Source organism: Panulirus ornatus, chromosome 36, assembly GCF_036320965.1.
Source record: "Panulirus ornatus isolate Po-2019 chromosome 36, ASM3632096v1, whole genome shotgun sequence".
NCBI lineage: Eukaryota > Metazoa > Arthropoda > Malacostraca > Decapoda > Palinuridae > Panulirus > Panulirus ornatus.
The window spans coordinates 11056797-11075683 of NC_092259.1; the positions used below are offsets into that span (position 1 = coordinate 11056797).

The 18887-nt window shown below is 46.8% G+C and overlaps 1 protein-coding gene across 11 annotated transcripts in view; it reads left to right on the top strand.

The window, feature by feature from the left end:
- Positions 1 to 18887, top strand: part of LOC139760351 (uncharacterized) — a 492128-nt gene that overhangs the window by 108823 nt on the left and 364418 nt on the right. For 2 of the 11 annotated variants that reach the window (XM_071683405.1, XM_071683404.1), the window contains exon 2: positions 9504 to 9803. The exons of the other annotated variants lie outside the window; for them this stretch is intronic. In XM_071683405.1, the coding sequence (XP_071539506.1) occupies positions 9667 to 9803 (137 nt within the window). In that variant the 5' untranslated portion in view covers positions 9504 to 9666. The remainder of the gene's footprint in view (positions 1 to 9503; positions 9804 to 18887) is intronic. 11 annotated transcript variants of the gene reach the window in all.

Below are 18887 nucleotides of genomic sequence, written 5' to 3' on the forward strand. Positions count from 1 at the left end.
TGGCCCCTGGTGGTGGTAGTTGCTGTTGCGGGTCAGGTTCGTTGAAGGAATTCGCCAGTGTGGTCTTTGTTGTCTGCTGTAGCAGCTGAACGTTGATAGTCGCAGCTTCATACGTTGTGGTGACTGCCTGGTGAACTGAGTGGGATAAGGAAATTACTGGGCATGTTAAACAGTCTGTTGGTACCTTTATGACATGCATAGATTTCGAGTATGAGCTACCCTTGAGCACGACGGAACGGCCTTTAGGTACGTTGGCCCTTGAGGGTCAGGTCAAAGCCTGGGCCATCGGTGCCCGCAAAGATCGTGTTACCGTCTTGCTCTCGGGGCCGGACCGTTGTCCTCAAGAGCGGTAACCATCGTTAAGACCATCCTCCTGTCGTGTGTGTGTGTGTGTGTGTGTGTGTGTTGAGGAGGAGGTTCTTGGGGGAGGGAAGTAACGGTGTCAGAGGCAATCTGTCGTCTGTGAGAGTCATGGAGGCAAGACGCCATGACGGGATAGAAGCGTTATAAAGATCCATAAGTGGTGTGTGGTCAACGTGCGCTCCTGACTGTGACCAGCGCGAGGCGCGGCTGACACCACCGCACCCCAAGCTACAGTTAAGAGGAGGGTGGTTGTGAAGCGTCTGTTCACCCCGTGATCACACACTGCACCCGCTGAGCGTCCGTACGTCCATAACCCGTGGCCACTGCAAGACTGGTACTAAAATGCGCCCGACGTAGTGACGCGATGGTGTCTGAACATCGTCGCCGTCTTCGTCATCTCCGCCCGTGAGCCGTCGGAGGTAGACATCACAACCGCTGCATTTATACACGCGTATACAGGACGGGCTCGGTAAACCGGGCAAATCTACAGCCATTTGCTTCAGTTGAGATCCTGATATGCCGGTAGCGCCTCGGAGAACCCCGGGTTCTGTTCCTAAACTGAAGACGAAGTTTAAAGATATATCGTTGAAAAGAGTTAGCTCAAGATTTATGTCCGTATTAGAAATAATGAATGTCACACGCTAGAGAACAGGAGCTTGCAGATTGCCGTAAATTCTTCCTCACACTCTCGCCAGATCAAACATGGGGAAACATCCGACACCGAAAATGTACTCCAAACTGCTAGAGAGGTGTCGCTGGTGCTGGAACTAGGGGAAGACTGGAAGCAGGCCGATCCTGCTGGATTAGAGAGAGAGAGAGAGAGATCACCTTGCCACACACACACAGACACACAACACACACACACACTGCTGCTGCTGTTGCTGCAGGTGATGAGAACTTCCCTCTCTCCCCGACTCTTCCCCTGCCAGCATCACCCGTAGGTAAACTCCAGTGGCAAAACTCCAATTATACTAACTTCTTCCTTCCAGATCCCCCCCATGGGGTGAGTCCCTGGTCGGCTGAGCGATGCGTGTTCTTCGTGTCTTTTTCTGTTATATCCTCTCGCTCTCTATCTTTCTCAGGAAGGTCGAGCTGGGTTATAATTTCCTTATTTTTTTTTTTTCTATATTTTCACAAAATCAGTAAAGTCCTGAACCTTCTTTGCTTGGTGGGCGTGTCAAGCCCATCCCCTTACTGGCCATTCGAAACGCTGAAGAATATTAACCCCCAGCCGCCACCAGGGAGGCGCCGCCCCTCAACACGTCCAGGCTTCCCCATAGTTGTATCTCCCCCGACCATGAAACACGGACTGGGATCTGGGGTGTGTCTGGCGGTGTCCTCGCAGAGCGGCGCTGCAGAACACAGCGCCAGCACAAACGACAACCCCCGGCGGAAAATCCGGTGGCGGGGCAATTCGCCCGGGAAAAAAACTGATGGAATCAAGTATTGGGAGTGTGATTTGCGGGTGCGTCTAGATTACCTAGCCACTAATCTTATCTCGCGGCGATGGAGGTAAAGGCAGTTGGGAACGCGCCGCACGCCCCCCTTTTGTTAATACCGTAGCTGATGGCACCGTTATGATCATCCAACAGCAGCGGGGGTGACGCTAGTACATCGTGAGGCGCGTTGGCAAACTGTTGCAGTGCCAACGCGCTGGTATGGCACGGGAATTGAAATATTCAAGCGTGTTTCACACCTGCTGCTCTGAAACGCAGGGCGGGAGAAGGGGGCTAGGGGGTTGTTGTGTTTGGCGTGAGAACGTATATTCTCGTGTTATATATATGTCTTGGGAATGTCTGGTTGACCGTCTGCCTGCATTAGTGGATGAACGGCGCCGGAGTGGAGACTGGCATTGGGTGTAATGGTGTTTGGTGGTGGGGATAGTTATGCTAACTACTGGATTATCGGAAAGTTATCATCCGTTGTGAGGAGCTTTATTATCATTGTTATTGTAACGACAGGAATGTGTTTGCTGTGAAAGCATCAGTGATCATTATAATAACTGTGTGTGTTTGTCAGCGGGGCCAGATGAAACATGCCTGGAAATTGACGATCAGGGAATGAATCGTTTGAACTTTGTGTACATGTGCCTGTGTACGTGCAAGTGTGTGTGTGTGTGTGTGTGTGTGTGTGTGTGTGTGTGTGGACATCACAGCAGTTACTGGGTGGCTAAGGATCATTCTGGCGTCGTTCGGTGAAATCGAAGGTAATCAAGGACCATTTGGACGAATCTAAAGAGAGAGAGAGAGAGAGAGAGAGAGAGAGAGAGAGAGAGAGAGAGAGAGAGAGAGAGAGAGAGAGAGAGAGATTCATGGTTGACGAGGTAAAGGGTTGATATATATATATATATATATATATATATATATATATATATATATATATATATATATATATATATATATATATATATATATGAAAGCGCGTTCATATGGACTTTTTTCGTATTCATATACCTCCGTGTTGTACAGTTAGGTTCTGTAAAATGCTATTTGCTGGCTATGTGAGCCTGATGGGAAATGACCGGTATAGACCCGGTTGCTCACCAACGTGAGACGAAGGGTATTCGAGTACGTAGTATTCGAATAGTCATTTCCCTAGTAAGGGCGATCATAGCCTAGCGGTAGTGTTCCCGTCTGCTACGCAGGGGTCCCGGGTTCGATAGTGGCTGTTGGAGGTTTGTATGTTCTATGAAACTGCGCGTTCATATGCGCTTTGTTCGTGTGTGTATGTGTGTGTGTGTGTGTATATATATATATATATATATATATATATATATATATATATATATATATATATATCAAATCTGTTTGACGTTAATCAGAACGCCTGGGTTGGATTCAATCCTGACCCTGTAATTCTCGCGAGATCACGTTATTATTGCTAAATCTTTCTCGAATTGATATGTCGTTTGTGACGGTTTACAGTTGTGTTATGGTCCCCCACCCCTTCCCACCCTCCGTGTGGGACGTAATCGAAACCAAATAGGGGGTAACGACCCCCCTTGTTGGAACTCCCTTTCCCCTTATTTGATGGTTAGTGTTATTCTCTTCATTGTGTTTTGCTCTCAATGGGTGAGGATGGAATGGGCAGGAGGGCTTGGGGGCTAGAGGAAGTCGGGGGGGAGAGGAAAGTCTCGCCTCCCACATACTCCCTTCCTGTGTGTGTGTGTGTGTGTGTGTGTGTGTGTGTGTGTGTGTGTGCAGGGGGAGGGAGGCTGTGTGCACGCGACCGTGTGTAGGTGTAATTATGTTAGCGTGGGGATATAATCGTGTGCACGTGTTGCCAAGTCTCCAGGCTGTCTGTGCATATGCGTGTGTGTGTGTGTGTGTCTTTGTTATGTATTTGTTGTGCATGTATATGTGACCTACAGTATGTGTGCATGGTGGTGTATGTAAGGTGTCGAGGGGGAGGAGGAGGGAGGACCGTGAATGTGCGTGACCGTGTGCATGGCACTGTTGCCAGATGGTGGTGTACACACCATGGTGGAGCCGGCCAGATTTCAGTCACCAAACTAACGTAGTAATTTCCGGTGAGGATATAGGGGAGATATACCGTCAGTATATATATATATATATATATATATATATATATATATATATATATATATATATATATATATATATATATATATATGATTACTGACTGTGGATATAGGGTTGCGTGGAGTGTGGGTGGGTGATGGCAACAGTGTTGTGGTGGTTCCTGGGCGTGTGTATAGAGCGGAGGGAGGATAGTGTCGGTTCGAAACTCCCGCCGTCAGTGTGCCTGTCTGTCTGTTTGGTCCTCGTCTGTGAGGGAGGGTCTTACACACACACACATACACACACAATATGCCCTGAGGCAAGATGGGACACCCACCCACCCACCCGCAGTGTGTGTGTGAGTGTGTGTGCGTGTGTGTTGCGGGAGGGGGTGAGTGAGTGAGTGAGGGGGTCGAAGGTTCTGTGTTGCTTGCAGCAGGAGTTTTCCGAAGTTCTGTGAAGTGCGCTGAGAGGCTCGTGTCATCGTGATATATTGGATTCCTGTCGCGTCCTGTGTCGTAGAACGCAGACGGAGGTCGTCGTAGATTTCTGAACTCTTTTTTTTTTTTTTTTGATGGGGAGCACAGTGGTAGTACGACCCCCGACCACGACGCTACAACATTTGAGCACGGTACTGCGACCCTTGGTTGTGACGGTAAAGCTCTTGCTTGACCTGACCCTCATCGGTGAGGCTGTAGACCAAGCTTTCCCACCCTTAGCGGCGTCGTTCCGTCGTGCTCAACGATCGTATACAGGGGGTCCATTTTGCCATACTCCCGAAGGAGAATCTTGCCTCGGAAACTCTCTGGTAACGGGTTCGAACCCGTCCCTGGGACAGCGAAGTGTAGTCCCCCCACCCTCGGTGCCTGGACGCGAGCCGTGTGCTTCCACAGTCATCATGAAAATTCCTCTGCTGTTTTGGATTGGTGGGGGTGTGGGTGAGGGGTGAGGCTGGGCTTGGCTGCCTGGACATTGAGTATCACGCCAGGCAAATTGGATGTCGGTCCGTGTGTGAATGATACAGTTGTACATTGTTTCCCCCTCCCCACTCTCCCTACGTCTGCATATTGTGCACATATGATCTCTGATGTAATGAAAGGCTGTACATATATTGTTTGTGTGTGTGTGTGTGTGTGTGTGTGTGAGGCTATGGAGTTGCGGGGTGGCGTGCGTATCATATAAGCGATCATATGTATTTTGCTTATATTCCTTTTTTCAATCGGAAGGCAGCGATGAAACGTCACTTTGCGAACTCCATTTTTTCTCTTTCATCACAGGAACAGTTTTAGTGTGAGGAATTAACTCGGGTGTTTATGATTCCATTTACTGTTCAGCATTTCGTTTGACCCGTTTACGTTTTCTGTAGGTTGTTTGGTGGAGGGGGGCACCGGAGAGTTTGTTGTGTTGAGCCGTGGTAGGTCCCCACCTCAAATTCAGGTCATCGGGACAGTCCCAGCCTGGCATCCAGGTCTTAGGGACAGTCCCAGACTGACATCCAGGTCTTAGGGACAGTCCCAACTTCACATGTAAGTCATAGGGACAGTCCCAACCACACAGTGTTAGGCCTTCCAGACCAGCCCAGTGAGGGGAATGGCATGACAACGGGAATGCTACCAATTACCTCGTACACCGTGTGGTTAGAGGAGTCGGGAAGTACGACCCTTGGTGAGCACGACGATACGACCCTTTATGGGTACGCCCCATGAACACGTACGTCGGTACGATCCCCCTGAGCACGACGGTACGATCCTTTATGGGCACGACGGTACGCCCCCTGAGCACGTACGTCGGTACACCCCCTGAGCACGACGATACGATCCCCTGAGCACGACCTCCTGGCCTTTTATGCTCAAGGGCCATACCGTCATACTCAAACGGGGTCATCTAACAGTGCTCTGTGGCTTTATCCTTCTGCTGGAAGTGACGAACGATGAAGGCAAGGAATGAACACGGTGAGCCATTTAGCGAGTCAGGATTTGATAGTTCAATTGGTCGTGGGTCTTTCAGCCAATGGTCAGTGGTTGGGAAACCAGGTAAATTGTCTCTTATTGGGTCTCGTGGAGGGAGGCTGGGTGCCATATGATAATCTGTCCTTCACAGAGACACAAGGGAAATTGACATATTCACGGAAGGTCATGTTAGACAAGTATGAACCTTCTGATTGCCGAAGATAGGAATTGATTCATTGTAAACCCACAGTCTACGAAAGGGGCAAACATGTTAAACCAGTACAACCTCCCTTTCTACGAAAAGCATGACAGCCACGGTTTACCCATGATTTACAAAGTAAAGGTTTAAATCTAGTGTAAACTTATGATGTACGAGAGTGAATGTTAAACCCAGTACAAACCCGTTTTACGAAAGGAAGGATTGATCCAGAGCAGGCGCCCGGCTTAACGAAAGTGCACGTTAAACAAAAACTACTTTTTTTTGAACGAAAGTTTGGGTTAAACCAATATAAACCCCTGTTATACCACCATACAGGTGAAACCGATTTAAACCGTTTTTACGAAGATGTAGGTCGAAACCATATACATCAGTAACTTTACGAAATTACGGATTGATTTCAATATATACCAGTTTTAGTAAAGTAAATGTTAAATCACTATTGACTCCTGTGTTACGAAAGTACACGTTAAACCAATTTAAACCCCCTTCACGAAAGTACACGTTAAACCAATGTGAACCCCCTTCACGAAAGAACACGTTAAACCAGTATAAACCCCTTCATGAAAGTACACGTTAAGCCAGCATAAACCCCCCTTCACGGAAGTACACGTTAAACCAATATAACCCCCCTTCACGAAAGTACACGTTTTAAACCAATATAAAACATTTCCCCCCCCCCAAAAAAAAAAAAAAAAGAAAGAGAAATTACATATTGATTTCGTGTCTAACCAACGAAACCTTCAGACTATCATAGTGATAGAAGAGTAGTGCGAGAGTTAGAAAATACCCCGCCAAAATATACGAGAACAACCCCCTCCACCCCAGGGGTAAAACCAGACGTTTAAACTGCCGTGGTGTCATTTAAAACCACGGTATTGGCGCGTAAATATGGGGTTTATATTGCGTGGATTACATACCACGTTAAAACTGCGATAAAACAAGCGGGATGGACGATATCGCCATCAGAAACCAGCGCGCTATAAGCCGTAACGACGTCGCATATCCACTGTATTGTCCCGCCCTGGAACAACTGCCGGGTCATCAAGTGACCTCTGACCCCTGACCCCGACATGATGACGTAGCGGGAAGCAGACGGTCCATGCATAGGAATTTTGAAGACCATGAGGTCGAAATTCCTAGGTGGTAAGTCGACGACTCTGGACGTAAAGGTATTTTGTGGGTATTCATTATATGAACTGGAAAGAAAATACCCAAAAATGCAATAGATATTTTGACAGTGTGGTCAGTGCTGGAGTGACTGGCTGGGTGATTTTGTTGGAGTTTGTTTGGTATTGTGAGGGGACTGTTGTTGGAGACCGGCGAAGGAAGTGGAGATCTTGAGTTTTGAAAAGACTTGTTGTTGGAGGAGATGGGTTGAAAAGGTGATTAGTAATTTGGATGGTGTCGTAAGACTGGTTCTACCAGGACTGGTAATGCTGGAACTCTAAGAAAGAATATTTAGCAGGACTGTTGAATGACGAGATATAAAGGTTCTGACTCAGTTCTGGTGATTTGGGATTGGTGAATAGATGCAGGTGTTCTGAGTGACGTGGGCTTCAAAGTATGTGGTTTGGATATCATGTGTACCTTCATGTATACATTTTATGCGCACAGTGTTGAGCGATGTGTTCCGTCATGTGTACATTGTATGTAGAGGTATACATGTTTACGTTCGTGTATAGATTGTTGAGAGATACATGTGTACTTTCACGGGCCTCCGTGGTGTACTAGTTAGCGTTACTGACCATGAATCAACAAGGGCCCCGAATTCTGGGCGCTGCAGATGACCCACACCCAACCCAGGTGTTCATCTTTCCCTAGATGCTTTTCTGCTAATGGATACCTGGCTTAGGCTAGTGTGTGTGTGTGTGTGTGTGTGTGTGTGTGTGTGTGTATGCAATTGTGAGTAAGTGCATAGTACATAAATACAAGGTTAAGAGACTGGGCAACGCGAGTGTAAAACGTGGAGAGTTTACGCATGTGTTGCCCCGTCTCATAACCACGCATTATACACACATATTACATACAACCCCCAGCTTCCACCAGCTGCCCGCTCATCGACCAGTCCAAGAAGAGAGGATGATCATCTGCCTTAGTTATGAACCTCTGTCCTGTCCGGGTCTCGAACCCGGGCCCTTTAGATGAGGTGGTTCGCAAACGCTAACCACATCAGTGGAGGCCCTTGTGTGTGTGTGTGTGTCTCAGTGTAGACATATGTGGCATGTGTGTGTGTATAAGCGCACATGCGTGCTTGTTTTATTTAGCTTTGTTGAGCCATTTTGTAGAGCTCCTCGACTCCCTTATTTATGATAATCTAGCGGCATTATCAGCGCGTCCCTTATCTGTCGAGGGAATGCAAGCACTTGTGTGTGTGTGTGTGTGTCCCGCTCCCGCGTGTTGCCTCTTCGTTCGCTGACGGTTTTGGAAGCCAGCTCGTCCCGCTGCACCACGGACCCCACACCGCAGCCTTGACTGGCCTGGCGCCCTCCTGAATCGTGCTAATTTGCATTCCCCATCATGTAAAGGACCAGTCTGCTCACGACCGTCTCTGTTAAGATAGGCAAGGTTGACTCCAGAGAGTAATTTAAGCCCGCCTTGACCTCCAGGGATGGGGTTAAGGCAGGTCAAGATGAGGGAAGAGGGTTAGAAGTTATTAGGGTGGCAGCCTAGGCCATCCACTTGCCTTCGTAAACGTCATCTCGTGTGCATACGTGTGTGTGTGTGTGTGTGTACACGTGGATGTATATGTATGTATGAATGGATGGATGGACGTGTGTATGTGGGAGTATGGTGATGAAGTCATCGTGATCGCGATTTAGATATTTGATCTCCGATTGCTTTCAATTCGTTAAAAAGGCAAGAGTAGTCTGTGTTTGTGTGTGTTTGTGCTTGAGAGAGAGAGAGAGAGAGAGAGAGAGAGAGAGAGAGAGAGAGAGAGAGAGAGAGAGAGAGAGAGAGATAACGTAAGCAGTTGATAACAAGAATTTCGTGTGAGGGCCAGCGCGAGCTGACCTTTTGAGGAGAGAGAGAGCGAATAATGATCATTCTCAGAAATGATGATGACGATGATGATGATGATGATGATGATGATGATAATGATGCCACTTGGCGAGCGATCACTGCGAGCTGTGAGATGGTGGTGCAGTGAGATGGCAAGCTCCTGAGAGAAGCGCCAGAGACCAGTGCTCTCAGCAACTCTCTCTCTCTCTCTCTCTCTCTCTCTCTCTCTCTCTCTCTCTCTCTCTCTCTCTCTCTCTCTCTCTCTCTATATGCCTTGCGGAAAGAAAAGAGAAAAATATCTTCATCTTTAATGAAAACTGATGGTTTTGTAGTTCCATATACCAAAAAGGGAATTTTGCCTCGTAATATGTGTGTGTGTGAATATGTTTATCCCATTTGAAATTTTAATCTTTCGTTTTATTATTGATATGGTGTTCATTTATCCTCTAGGAATGTCATTCAAATTTTTACGATATAAGGAAAAAATATGGATTGGAGTGGCAATTGTGTGAAGAGTGATTAAAAGAATTATTTTCGCCAGTGTTGAAATTTTGAAGAAAAGAAAGAAAAATATGTTTGTGAGCGATGTTATGTGATGAAGGCTTAAGACGCCATGTACGGCCGGCATAAGATGCACGAGGAACCTGTGTCCTGCGGCTGCGGATTGGTCCGCAGTCCAGGACGTCACAGGAAAGCCAACCAATCAGAACCGGTCACCAGACTGTACTTCGACTACATACGTGTTCCCAGGTGAGTCATGTTTATATTTTCCTTCCAGGTCTATATACATTATTTGTATAACCTTGTTTATTGAATTATCTAAATCTAATATATATATATATATATATATATATATATATATATATATATATATATATATATATATATATATATATATATATATATATATATCCTATGAGTCCACGGAGAAATGAAACACGAAAAGTTCCCTAGTGCACTTTCGTGTAATAATCACATCATCAGGGGAGATACAAGAAAAATGTAACAATCGGTTGATATACAATGAAGAGACGTGTGTGTGTGTGTATATATATATATATATATATATATATATATATATATATATATATATATATATATATATAAAGTCCAAGCCAGTTACCCATTTTATCGACCAACCTCAAGTAGAGGATAAACAGATAGGTTTACAGTGGACCGACTGCCTCAACCAGGATTCGAACCTGTGTGCTTGACCCGCGGGTGACCCCATAATGCTTCACGGTCAGCGCCGCGGAAGGTCATACACACACACACACACACACACACACCACAGCACTGAGGGATTCTCTGCCGTATAACTGTACATTAGAGGTGGTATGAGAGGGTGTCAGATTTATTTATGAAGCCTTTTCTTATAGTCTTGAGATGAGGATGACGGATGGATAATGATAACAGGTTCTCATTGTTATTATAATTACTGATTATTTAATTATTAATAATTATCTTATTTTTTATGAGTGACAGGTTATGATGAGGTGTGGCGATAATGGTTAAAGCACGAATTTACATTCGTGATTATGCGTTAATTACCTCGTTTAATGATGTACGAGGATGAGTTAGAGGAGTCTTGATTAGTGTTACTGGTTAGGAGAGTCGTGTGCGGCTGTTCATGTGCATTGGCACAGGTATATATATATATATATATATATATATATATATATATATATATATATATATATATATATATATATATGTATATATATATATATATATATATATATATATGTGTGTGTGTGTGTGTGTGTGTGTGTGTATGTATGTATGTATGTACGTACATATCGTCACAGTTGCCATGTTATAGAAGCTTCAGTATTTCACAATGCCGAGTGAACTTGACATTCTCACACAAACAACGATCCACATGCTGGTCCATGCGGCTTCGTTTTCGAGTTGTTGGACAAGGGATCTCCTGCAAGATGGATTAGAGTTAGTTTTGAAATCTTTATCTCCCTGATGAGACGAAGCATTTCAGTAGGACCAGAGGTGAGGGGCACGTGGCAAGGCGTAGGTGGAGACAAAAGTACAGAGCGTACAGTGGGGTACAGCAACACAGGTATGAGGAGGGTGTCTGGTTGAGCTGAGGACCTGAGCGGAGTTGAATCTTAGGTGCTGTTCCCGTGGAGTTCTGAACCTCTTTATCCAGTCGACTGGGGGGAGGGTTGTTTTGCCAGTGGAGGGGAGGGCGTAGAGGATCTGGTGCCGCTACAGGGCAGAGATAGCCAGCCTGTGTGAAGGGAGGAGTCCTTTGTAATGCTCCTGTGTGGAAGTGAAAGCTAAATGGAATATTAGGTTTTTCAGTCAAGATTTTCAAGCTTTATGAAAGCCTTTCATGTGGTCACAGGGATTATATATATATATATATATATATATATATATATATATATATATATATATATATATATATATATATGATACGTTTATGTGTATGTCTTAATCTTTGGGTGTGTTATGTATTGTCGCCAATTTATTCTGAATATGTGTTGCTGTTCACACTGTAGTAATTACTGTTTGTTATTAATTACAGTTTCACGGAGCACTTGTGTTCTGAGAAGGATTAATGCGTTGTTTGCCATGTTCGTTTCGGGAATATATCACGTGACTGTTTAACGTCGTCACGAAATTACCGTAATATATCTCGAGACGTAATTCCTCCACCTCGTCCTCGTTGTCCGTTTTTGTAGTTTGTGATTTGTGTTCCTCCTGGATGGTACGTTGGTGGAGTGTCGTATTCCAGTTGGTTGTGGCTGGTTACTATTTCCTGCGCACACTACTTGTTCATCGCCGCGTAGGCTGAAGCACTGCACGTCCAGCCAGAAGTGGAGTTGTAGGTTGTACACAGCTGCTGGCAGCCACGATCGTCCTGCAGGGAAAAAGAGAGAAAATGGGAAAGTGACACTTAGGTAGGACTGATGGACTTCCAGTTTATCCAGTCATAGAAAATGGAAAAAAAAAAAAAAAACCTGCGCCCGATGCTCCCTTTATATATGTTGAGTGGTGGACCCTCTTCCTAGAGGTGCGTGCGTGTGTGTGTGTGTGTGTGTGTGTGTGTGTGTGTGTGTGTGTGTGTGTGTGTTGGGTGTAGTCGCTGGGAGGCAGTGGTGGTAGGGGAGGTGGGAGGAGGGTCGGTATTTATATATGTCATCTCAAACTGGTTTTTTGGTGGTTGCAGAAGATCTCCTGCAACCCCCGTGTCGCGGGGGTCAGGTTTTTCGTCTCTTAATTTTGCCGCCGAGAGAGAGAGAGAGAGAGAGAGAGAGAGAGAGAGAGAGAGAGAGAGAGAGAGAGAGAGAGAGAGAGACCGCTCCAGCAGCGGTGGGAGGTGGCCGCCGCACCTGGGCCCCGGTACCGCCTGCGGCGCATCATCGCCCCGGTGCTGCGGTCACCGCTTCTTGACCGCAGCCGTCATTATCACCCACGGAACTTGGGGTGTATTAGCATCAGGCTGAGGTGGAAGGCCACGCAGGAGGATAACAGAGTCGTCTGGATTTTTGTATTCAATAAAAGTTAGGTTAGGTTGAGAGCACCAGGCGAGCGAGCGGGCGGGCGTGTCCAAAGTTTCTTGTGGGTTTGGTGGCTGGGCGGCCGAGGTAGCTGGGAGGGTAATTTACCTTCACCTACCTACCTGGCTGCCGGTACCGGCTCACCTGGCGACGGGTCAAGCACCTTGGCCAGGTAAACTGCACATTGTCTTACGGTAACCCCCCCAGCGGGCTGGCTGGCTGGCTATATGCTGATTAACGAGGGGCCCAGTATTACCAAGAGGGACGCCTCCCCTGCTCCTACTGACGGTGCAGGTTGCGCAAGAGCAGCAGTAGTGGTAGTAGTAGTAGTAGCAGCAGAAGCAGTAGCCGCCGGTGTCAGAACGTAGGGTCCCAGGTGGTTGGTTTTGACCCCCAGAGCGCCACGGTACGATCCTTACCCGCGACGGTACCAGCCCCTCGGTACCAACGGGAAGTCTTTTGAGGTCGACGGTACGACCCCTGGGTGTGATGGCCCTGGTCTTTGACCTCATCCGTAAGGGACAGGTCAAAGGCTGGACATTTCGTACCCAGATGTCGTACCGTCGTGCTCAAGGGTCGTACCGTCGTGCTCTGGAGGTTAAATCAGAGCAAATTACCTGTAATATGATTGATTGTACCGGTAGTTACAGGTAATTTAAGATGAGGAAAGTTGCATAGACATTCGAGTTATGAGTTGATGCTTAATAGTAGTGGTACGATACACACACACACACACACACACACACACACACACACACACACACACACACACAGGGAAGACATCACGAACGTAACGAAGCGAATGCTGTTTACATCTGTGCTGCCTCGCGTGAGAGGTACACACGTCAAGTATCGTTACGGAGGGTACCTGACGGACCGAAATGTGACGCGCCAACGCTGGAGTCTGGGGAACCATCGGTGCACCCCTAGTAAGCTTGGCTCTAAGCTGAGCCCGAGGGTTAAAGCTGAGGTCCCTCCCGAAACAAACTTAAGGTGTGTTTCGAAGGAGAGGTTTGATGCCGTGATTTCCTGAGGAAGTGGCTGGCTCTCGTGTGTAGACGTTGGGATATGAACGCGATTGTGGACCCGGGTGGCGGGGGAGGCTGGGACTCGTCAACTATGGAGGAACGCTGTTTGCGTTATTCCCAGTTGGGACTACATAAGCGCATCTCTCGGACGACTATTGTGGTCAGTCGTCCCACCAGCGTATGGTCGTGCGCGGTCGTTGTCAAAGCCCCTGCTGGGGACGACCACCGCCGCGCCGCGTAAACACTTCGCGATCTCCGTGGGATCAAATCGCGACGTGTGGTTCCCCAAGGCGAGGGAGAGAGGGACCCTTGTTGTTTGTGTGAGTGTGCGGGTGTTCACGCCGATGGCTTCCCCGCGTCGGGGAAATTCCTGTGGCTTGTGGATTGTTAGACAATGAGCGAGGCGTGAGGACAGATGGGGTGGGGAAGCGTGAGAGATGCTGCCGGGTTTCCGGCGGTAGCCCGGGTTCGACACCCACACTCCACCACGGCCGCGCCGTGATGATGAGGTGCAGGTGTTTGGATAATCACGCCGATTTTTATGTTACCTTCCGATGTGCTTGCGGTTTAGGTAGCTGTACCGTGCTGTTTTTAAGAACTCTGGCAGTTTTTTGTTTTTTCCCCAGCAAGATATGTCACTTTTTTGTGCCATTTTCTATATATTTGTTTTCAGTTTTCTATGGTGATATATTCCCCACTCCATTCCTCCGTTTTTATGTAAAGAAGACGATTAATTCCTCTGTTATTATCATTCTTTATTTTTGATAGTTTTAAAGCAGACGGTTAATTCCTCTGTTATTACTATTCTTTATTTTTGATAGTTTTAAAGCAGACGGTTAATTCCTGTGTTATTATTATTCTTTATTTTTGATAGTTTTAAAGCAGACGGTTAATTCCTGTGTTATTATTATTCTTTATTTTTGATAGTTTTAAAGCAGACGGTTAATTCCTGTGTTATTATTATTCTTTATTTTTGATAGCTGTTGCTTCGCTCGTGTTTGGCGTCGCGTCCAGTTTTCTTCGACCTTGCATTTAATTTTTTTGGTGCGCGTCATATTCCGTGGCGGTGCAGTCCATCTTGTGCGATTGCGTTTTCCGTTTTTTTGTGTGTGTGTATCTTGCTGCCCGTTGTGTATAGCAGTCCCATTCCATTTTCTAGAGTAGTGCCGTCCCGGTTTTTAAGACGTCCATTTCCTGTGTCAGTTCATCTCGTGATGAACCGTCCCCAAATTGTCCGCTGGTGTGCATCCGGTTTTCTTTGGCGTTGCTTCCCACCATTCTCCGGGGGTGGTTGGGGGGGGGGGTGGTACCGGATCCCATTTTCTTCGGTCATCTCATTTTCTGCGACGGTACACACACATGCCATTACGTTGCAGTTGATGGCGGTGTGTGTTGTTGTTCACGGTGGTGGCCCCTGACTCTCCTGCGGCCATCGAAGCCCTTATAGTCGTCGTCGTATTTTTTTTTTTTTTCTAAAAAAGGTGAAGTCGTTGTTTCTCGCTGGTTTGAAGTCATTGGAGGGGGAGGAGGGGTTCAAGTTGTTATTCTCTTGGGGGGGGGGGGTGTCGGTCGTGGAGGTAACGGATGCGAAAGTGTGTGGTAATCGCGCTGTCAAGGCGTCGCAGAGAGAAGAATGGGTAAGGGGCGTTGAGGGTTAAACTATGGCATCCCCCATTGTCGTGTGTGTGTGTGTGTGTTGTGTGTGTGTGTGTGTGTGTGTGTGTGTGCTGGGCATCGATGACGGCGTCGAGAGTGGGGAATGGGTGGAATATGCAGCCGAGGAATGACGCTTTTTCTTCGTTGAGAGAGAGAGAGAGAGAGAGAGAGAGAGAGAGAGAGAGAGAGAGAGAGAGAGAGAGAGAGAGAGAGAGAGAGAGATGGGGGGGGGGGCGCTGGGGTTGAGCCCGCCCCTGAGCGACCTCTCTGGCCACGTCTGGGGTTTGTGGGTTTTGAGACCGTGTGAGGAAGAGCGATGGATCTGAGGCAGGAGGAGGAGGAGGAGGAGGCGGCGAGGATGAAGGCCGGGCAGCGCCCCCTGGTGTGGGAGGAGGAAGAGGAGGTCTCCCTGCCCCCGCTTTCCTCCTCCTCCTCCTCCTCCTGACATGTGGGAGAGGGACGGTTGTGACGTGTTGTAGGCTAATGATAATGATAATAATTATGGTTATTATTGTAATTATTATTATATTTATTAATTGTTAACAATGATTAATTTATGTATTCGCTAGGTTTTAGGCGGTTCCCTAACGTGTATGAGTTGCCAGTGAGACACTTGCGTCTGTTCTGCTTCTCAATTTCCACGTCAGGCAAGTGAGGGAATCTGGTGGTGATGTGTGTGGGGGAACTCGTGCCCTGGGATGGTCGGTAATGAGGGCCACCGGGTGTACATGTACCACTCGCAGTTTTATCCGGTATTTAGCCGTGAGGAATGACCAAAGCTATTTATAGATACGTCCAGTTATTTAGAGAGAGCGTTTAGCGACGGTTTTTTTTTTTTTGCGCTTCTTTTTAAGAGGTTGAATTGTTACGGTTTTATTGAGGTACAAATGTGTTCGAGAGGCCTGGATGATCACGGTTTATTCAGGGGCCTCTGTGACCATGGTCTGTGTAAGGGACCTTTGTAATCATGGTTTATGTACGGACACTTCGTTGCTGTGGTTTATTGATGGGCCTCGTGTTGTCGTGGTTTATCGAGGGGGGGAGGTGTGTGTGTGTGTGTGTGTGTGTGTGTGTGTGATACGAGTTTGGAGCAGCAACTTTCGAAACATTACCTGTCAACAGGATAATACTTGCCACACATCACTGGACCAACACCAAAACATTTTCAGGGCAGGAGCTTGTTTTGCCCTTGTCTCCCCCACATTTTCCTTCCCCTTGCGAACACAAGGGGGCTACTGCCTCACAGTTTTTCTGAAAAGTGTTGAAATTTGATATACCTTTTGAAATTAAGTGCATCACGTGTATTCACAGACGTAATTTCCTTTCTTTGCAGGTGAGTAGTGAACGTAAGATGGCCTGAGGGAAAAAGAGTAAGTTATGCACTAAGCTTTCTGGTATTATTCTGTTTTGTCTTCGTCTCTCGTTGTACGTATCTTGTTCACCCAGCGGGACTTGCCTTTTTTTTTCCACAGTTTGTTTTAAGAAGTTCTTTGCTTTTTGTCTTTCAGCATTCCATGTTCTATTCATCCACCCGTCCGTTCCTTCTTGTCTTCGGTTGTCTGGAGGGTAACTATACCGGGTTGAATTAAGCTCCTCCTCGAGCAAATTTGTTGATTACTAATCTTTTTACTCCGCACCGGAGTTTTGCTGTTGAGTTTTCAGATGTTTGGGTCACTTCACTTAAGGTTTAGGGCTCTTCCCGGACCTCCAGCCTAAGCTTTAGATGCTTGGGTCACCTCACTCAAAGCTTAGGGCTCCTCCAAGACCTCCAACCTAAGCTTTGGATGCTTGGGTCACCTCACTCAAAGCTTAGGGCACCTCCCAGACCTCCTCCAGGCTCTCACAGATGGAAAGGGTAAAGAGCCTGTTGGGTAATAGCTGGAGGTAAACGCTTTGCTAACTATTCAACACCAACTCACGGAACTGTGAGTGAAGTTAATTACTCATTCGACATTCAGTCGTGAGAGAGAAAAAAAAAAAGGTCAGCCCAGAAGTAAAGCAATTTACATTCCTTATTTGATTTTTTTTCTCAAGAAATTAATACCTTGATAGTAATTTAGGCACAGTCCTTGCAGTAAAGTTTGGGGAGAGTTGGGATGCGTCAGACGGTGGAGGACACACACACGACCCATCTCTCTCCCTCTCAGGTCCCAAGTTGCGAGTGAACGTATGGAGGAGAAGTGAAGGATTTGCAGGAGCCGGGTTGGCCACGGTGGCAGATGGACGTGATGGCCAAATCATGAATTCAGGACCACTGCTGACCTGAGATTGACCTCGCCAAGGAGGTGTATCGATATTTTTTTTTATTATTTTTATTAATGTTTTTAAAGGTTGAGTGTTCCAGTCACGGACAGAAGCCCCGAGTGAGGGGTAAGTCTGAAATGAAACTTAAAGAAATAGGTTTAAGAAAAAGGTATATAAAGAGGTTTAGAGGCAGCGAAAAAATCCTTGAAATGGGAGTTAGGTGCAGTGTGCCAAAGCTTAGCAGTGTAGGGGAAGAAACAGACAATATAAAGGTCTATTCTAAAGTTGAACTGACCGTTGAGGGTCATTTTAAAGGTCATGTCATTGTACTGTGCCTGAGGGGTCGTACCGACGTACTCTAGGATCGGACCTGCGTGCTGACGGGGTTTGTGGTAGTCTGTGTGTCTTGTGGCTTCTTAATCAAATGGATTTCTTAAGTACAAGAGCCTTATCTTATCCGAATATGAGGCCTGAAAATAAGGCTGTATTATGCATTCATATTACCTGTTATACAGTAAACCTGTGTGGTTTAGTGTTGGTGCGGAGGTATGTGGTGTCGGTAAATGGTTTAGATTTATGGTGTACACGATGGGTTTAAGTGTTCCTTCGTAGTACGTGTCGTTTCTATGGATTCTGTAATATTACCTAGGCGCTCCCTGGCACTAGGTATGCACATGGGGCTGTATCTCTTCACTGGCATTATAGGGACGTCATGGCACTGTGTATAACACGAGTTGTTGTTGTTGTTGTGTTGTTGTTGTTGTTGTAGAGGCCGGCACACTAACGACGGTTAAAGGCCACCACCGCTGTCGGCACTATAACTCACAACAAGGAGGAGGTCACTTCTCACCCTGGGCTGCCTCGCCTCCAAACAGAAGCGGGTCACGTTCTGCCGTGTGTGTTTGGCCAATGTTCCATTTCCCTGCGAGAGTGTCATTGACACATTGGCTCCCGGACGTACCCCCTTCCCTCAGTGTCAACAGGGCAGGAGACACCTCGCGTGAGCGGCAATGCCGGAGTGCGCTTTGCTCGGAAAGTGCGACTCCTGCGTGCTGACCAACACAGGATGCCGCTTCTCTCTCTACACACACACACGTTGGAGACTTCGTATGCAAACAGTGCTATACGGGTATATGACTGCCTCCATATACTCGTCTTCGTTACTGACTGATGTGGCGATTGTAGAGGCAGGACTGATAAGATAAAGCAGAGTGTCATTACTCCCCCCTTAGATGATTGGTATTAGATAACACACACCGTGGAGTTCGCTGGTACACTGGGTATCACACTGATGTTATGTCCTCCTCAGTGACGGAGATCAACGATTAATGTAGTTTATCGCCTGATATAATTTAATTGCCTGCACAGTTGGTCGTATGAATAAA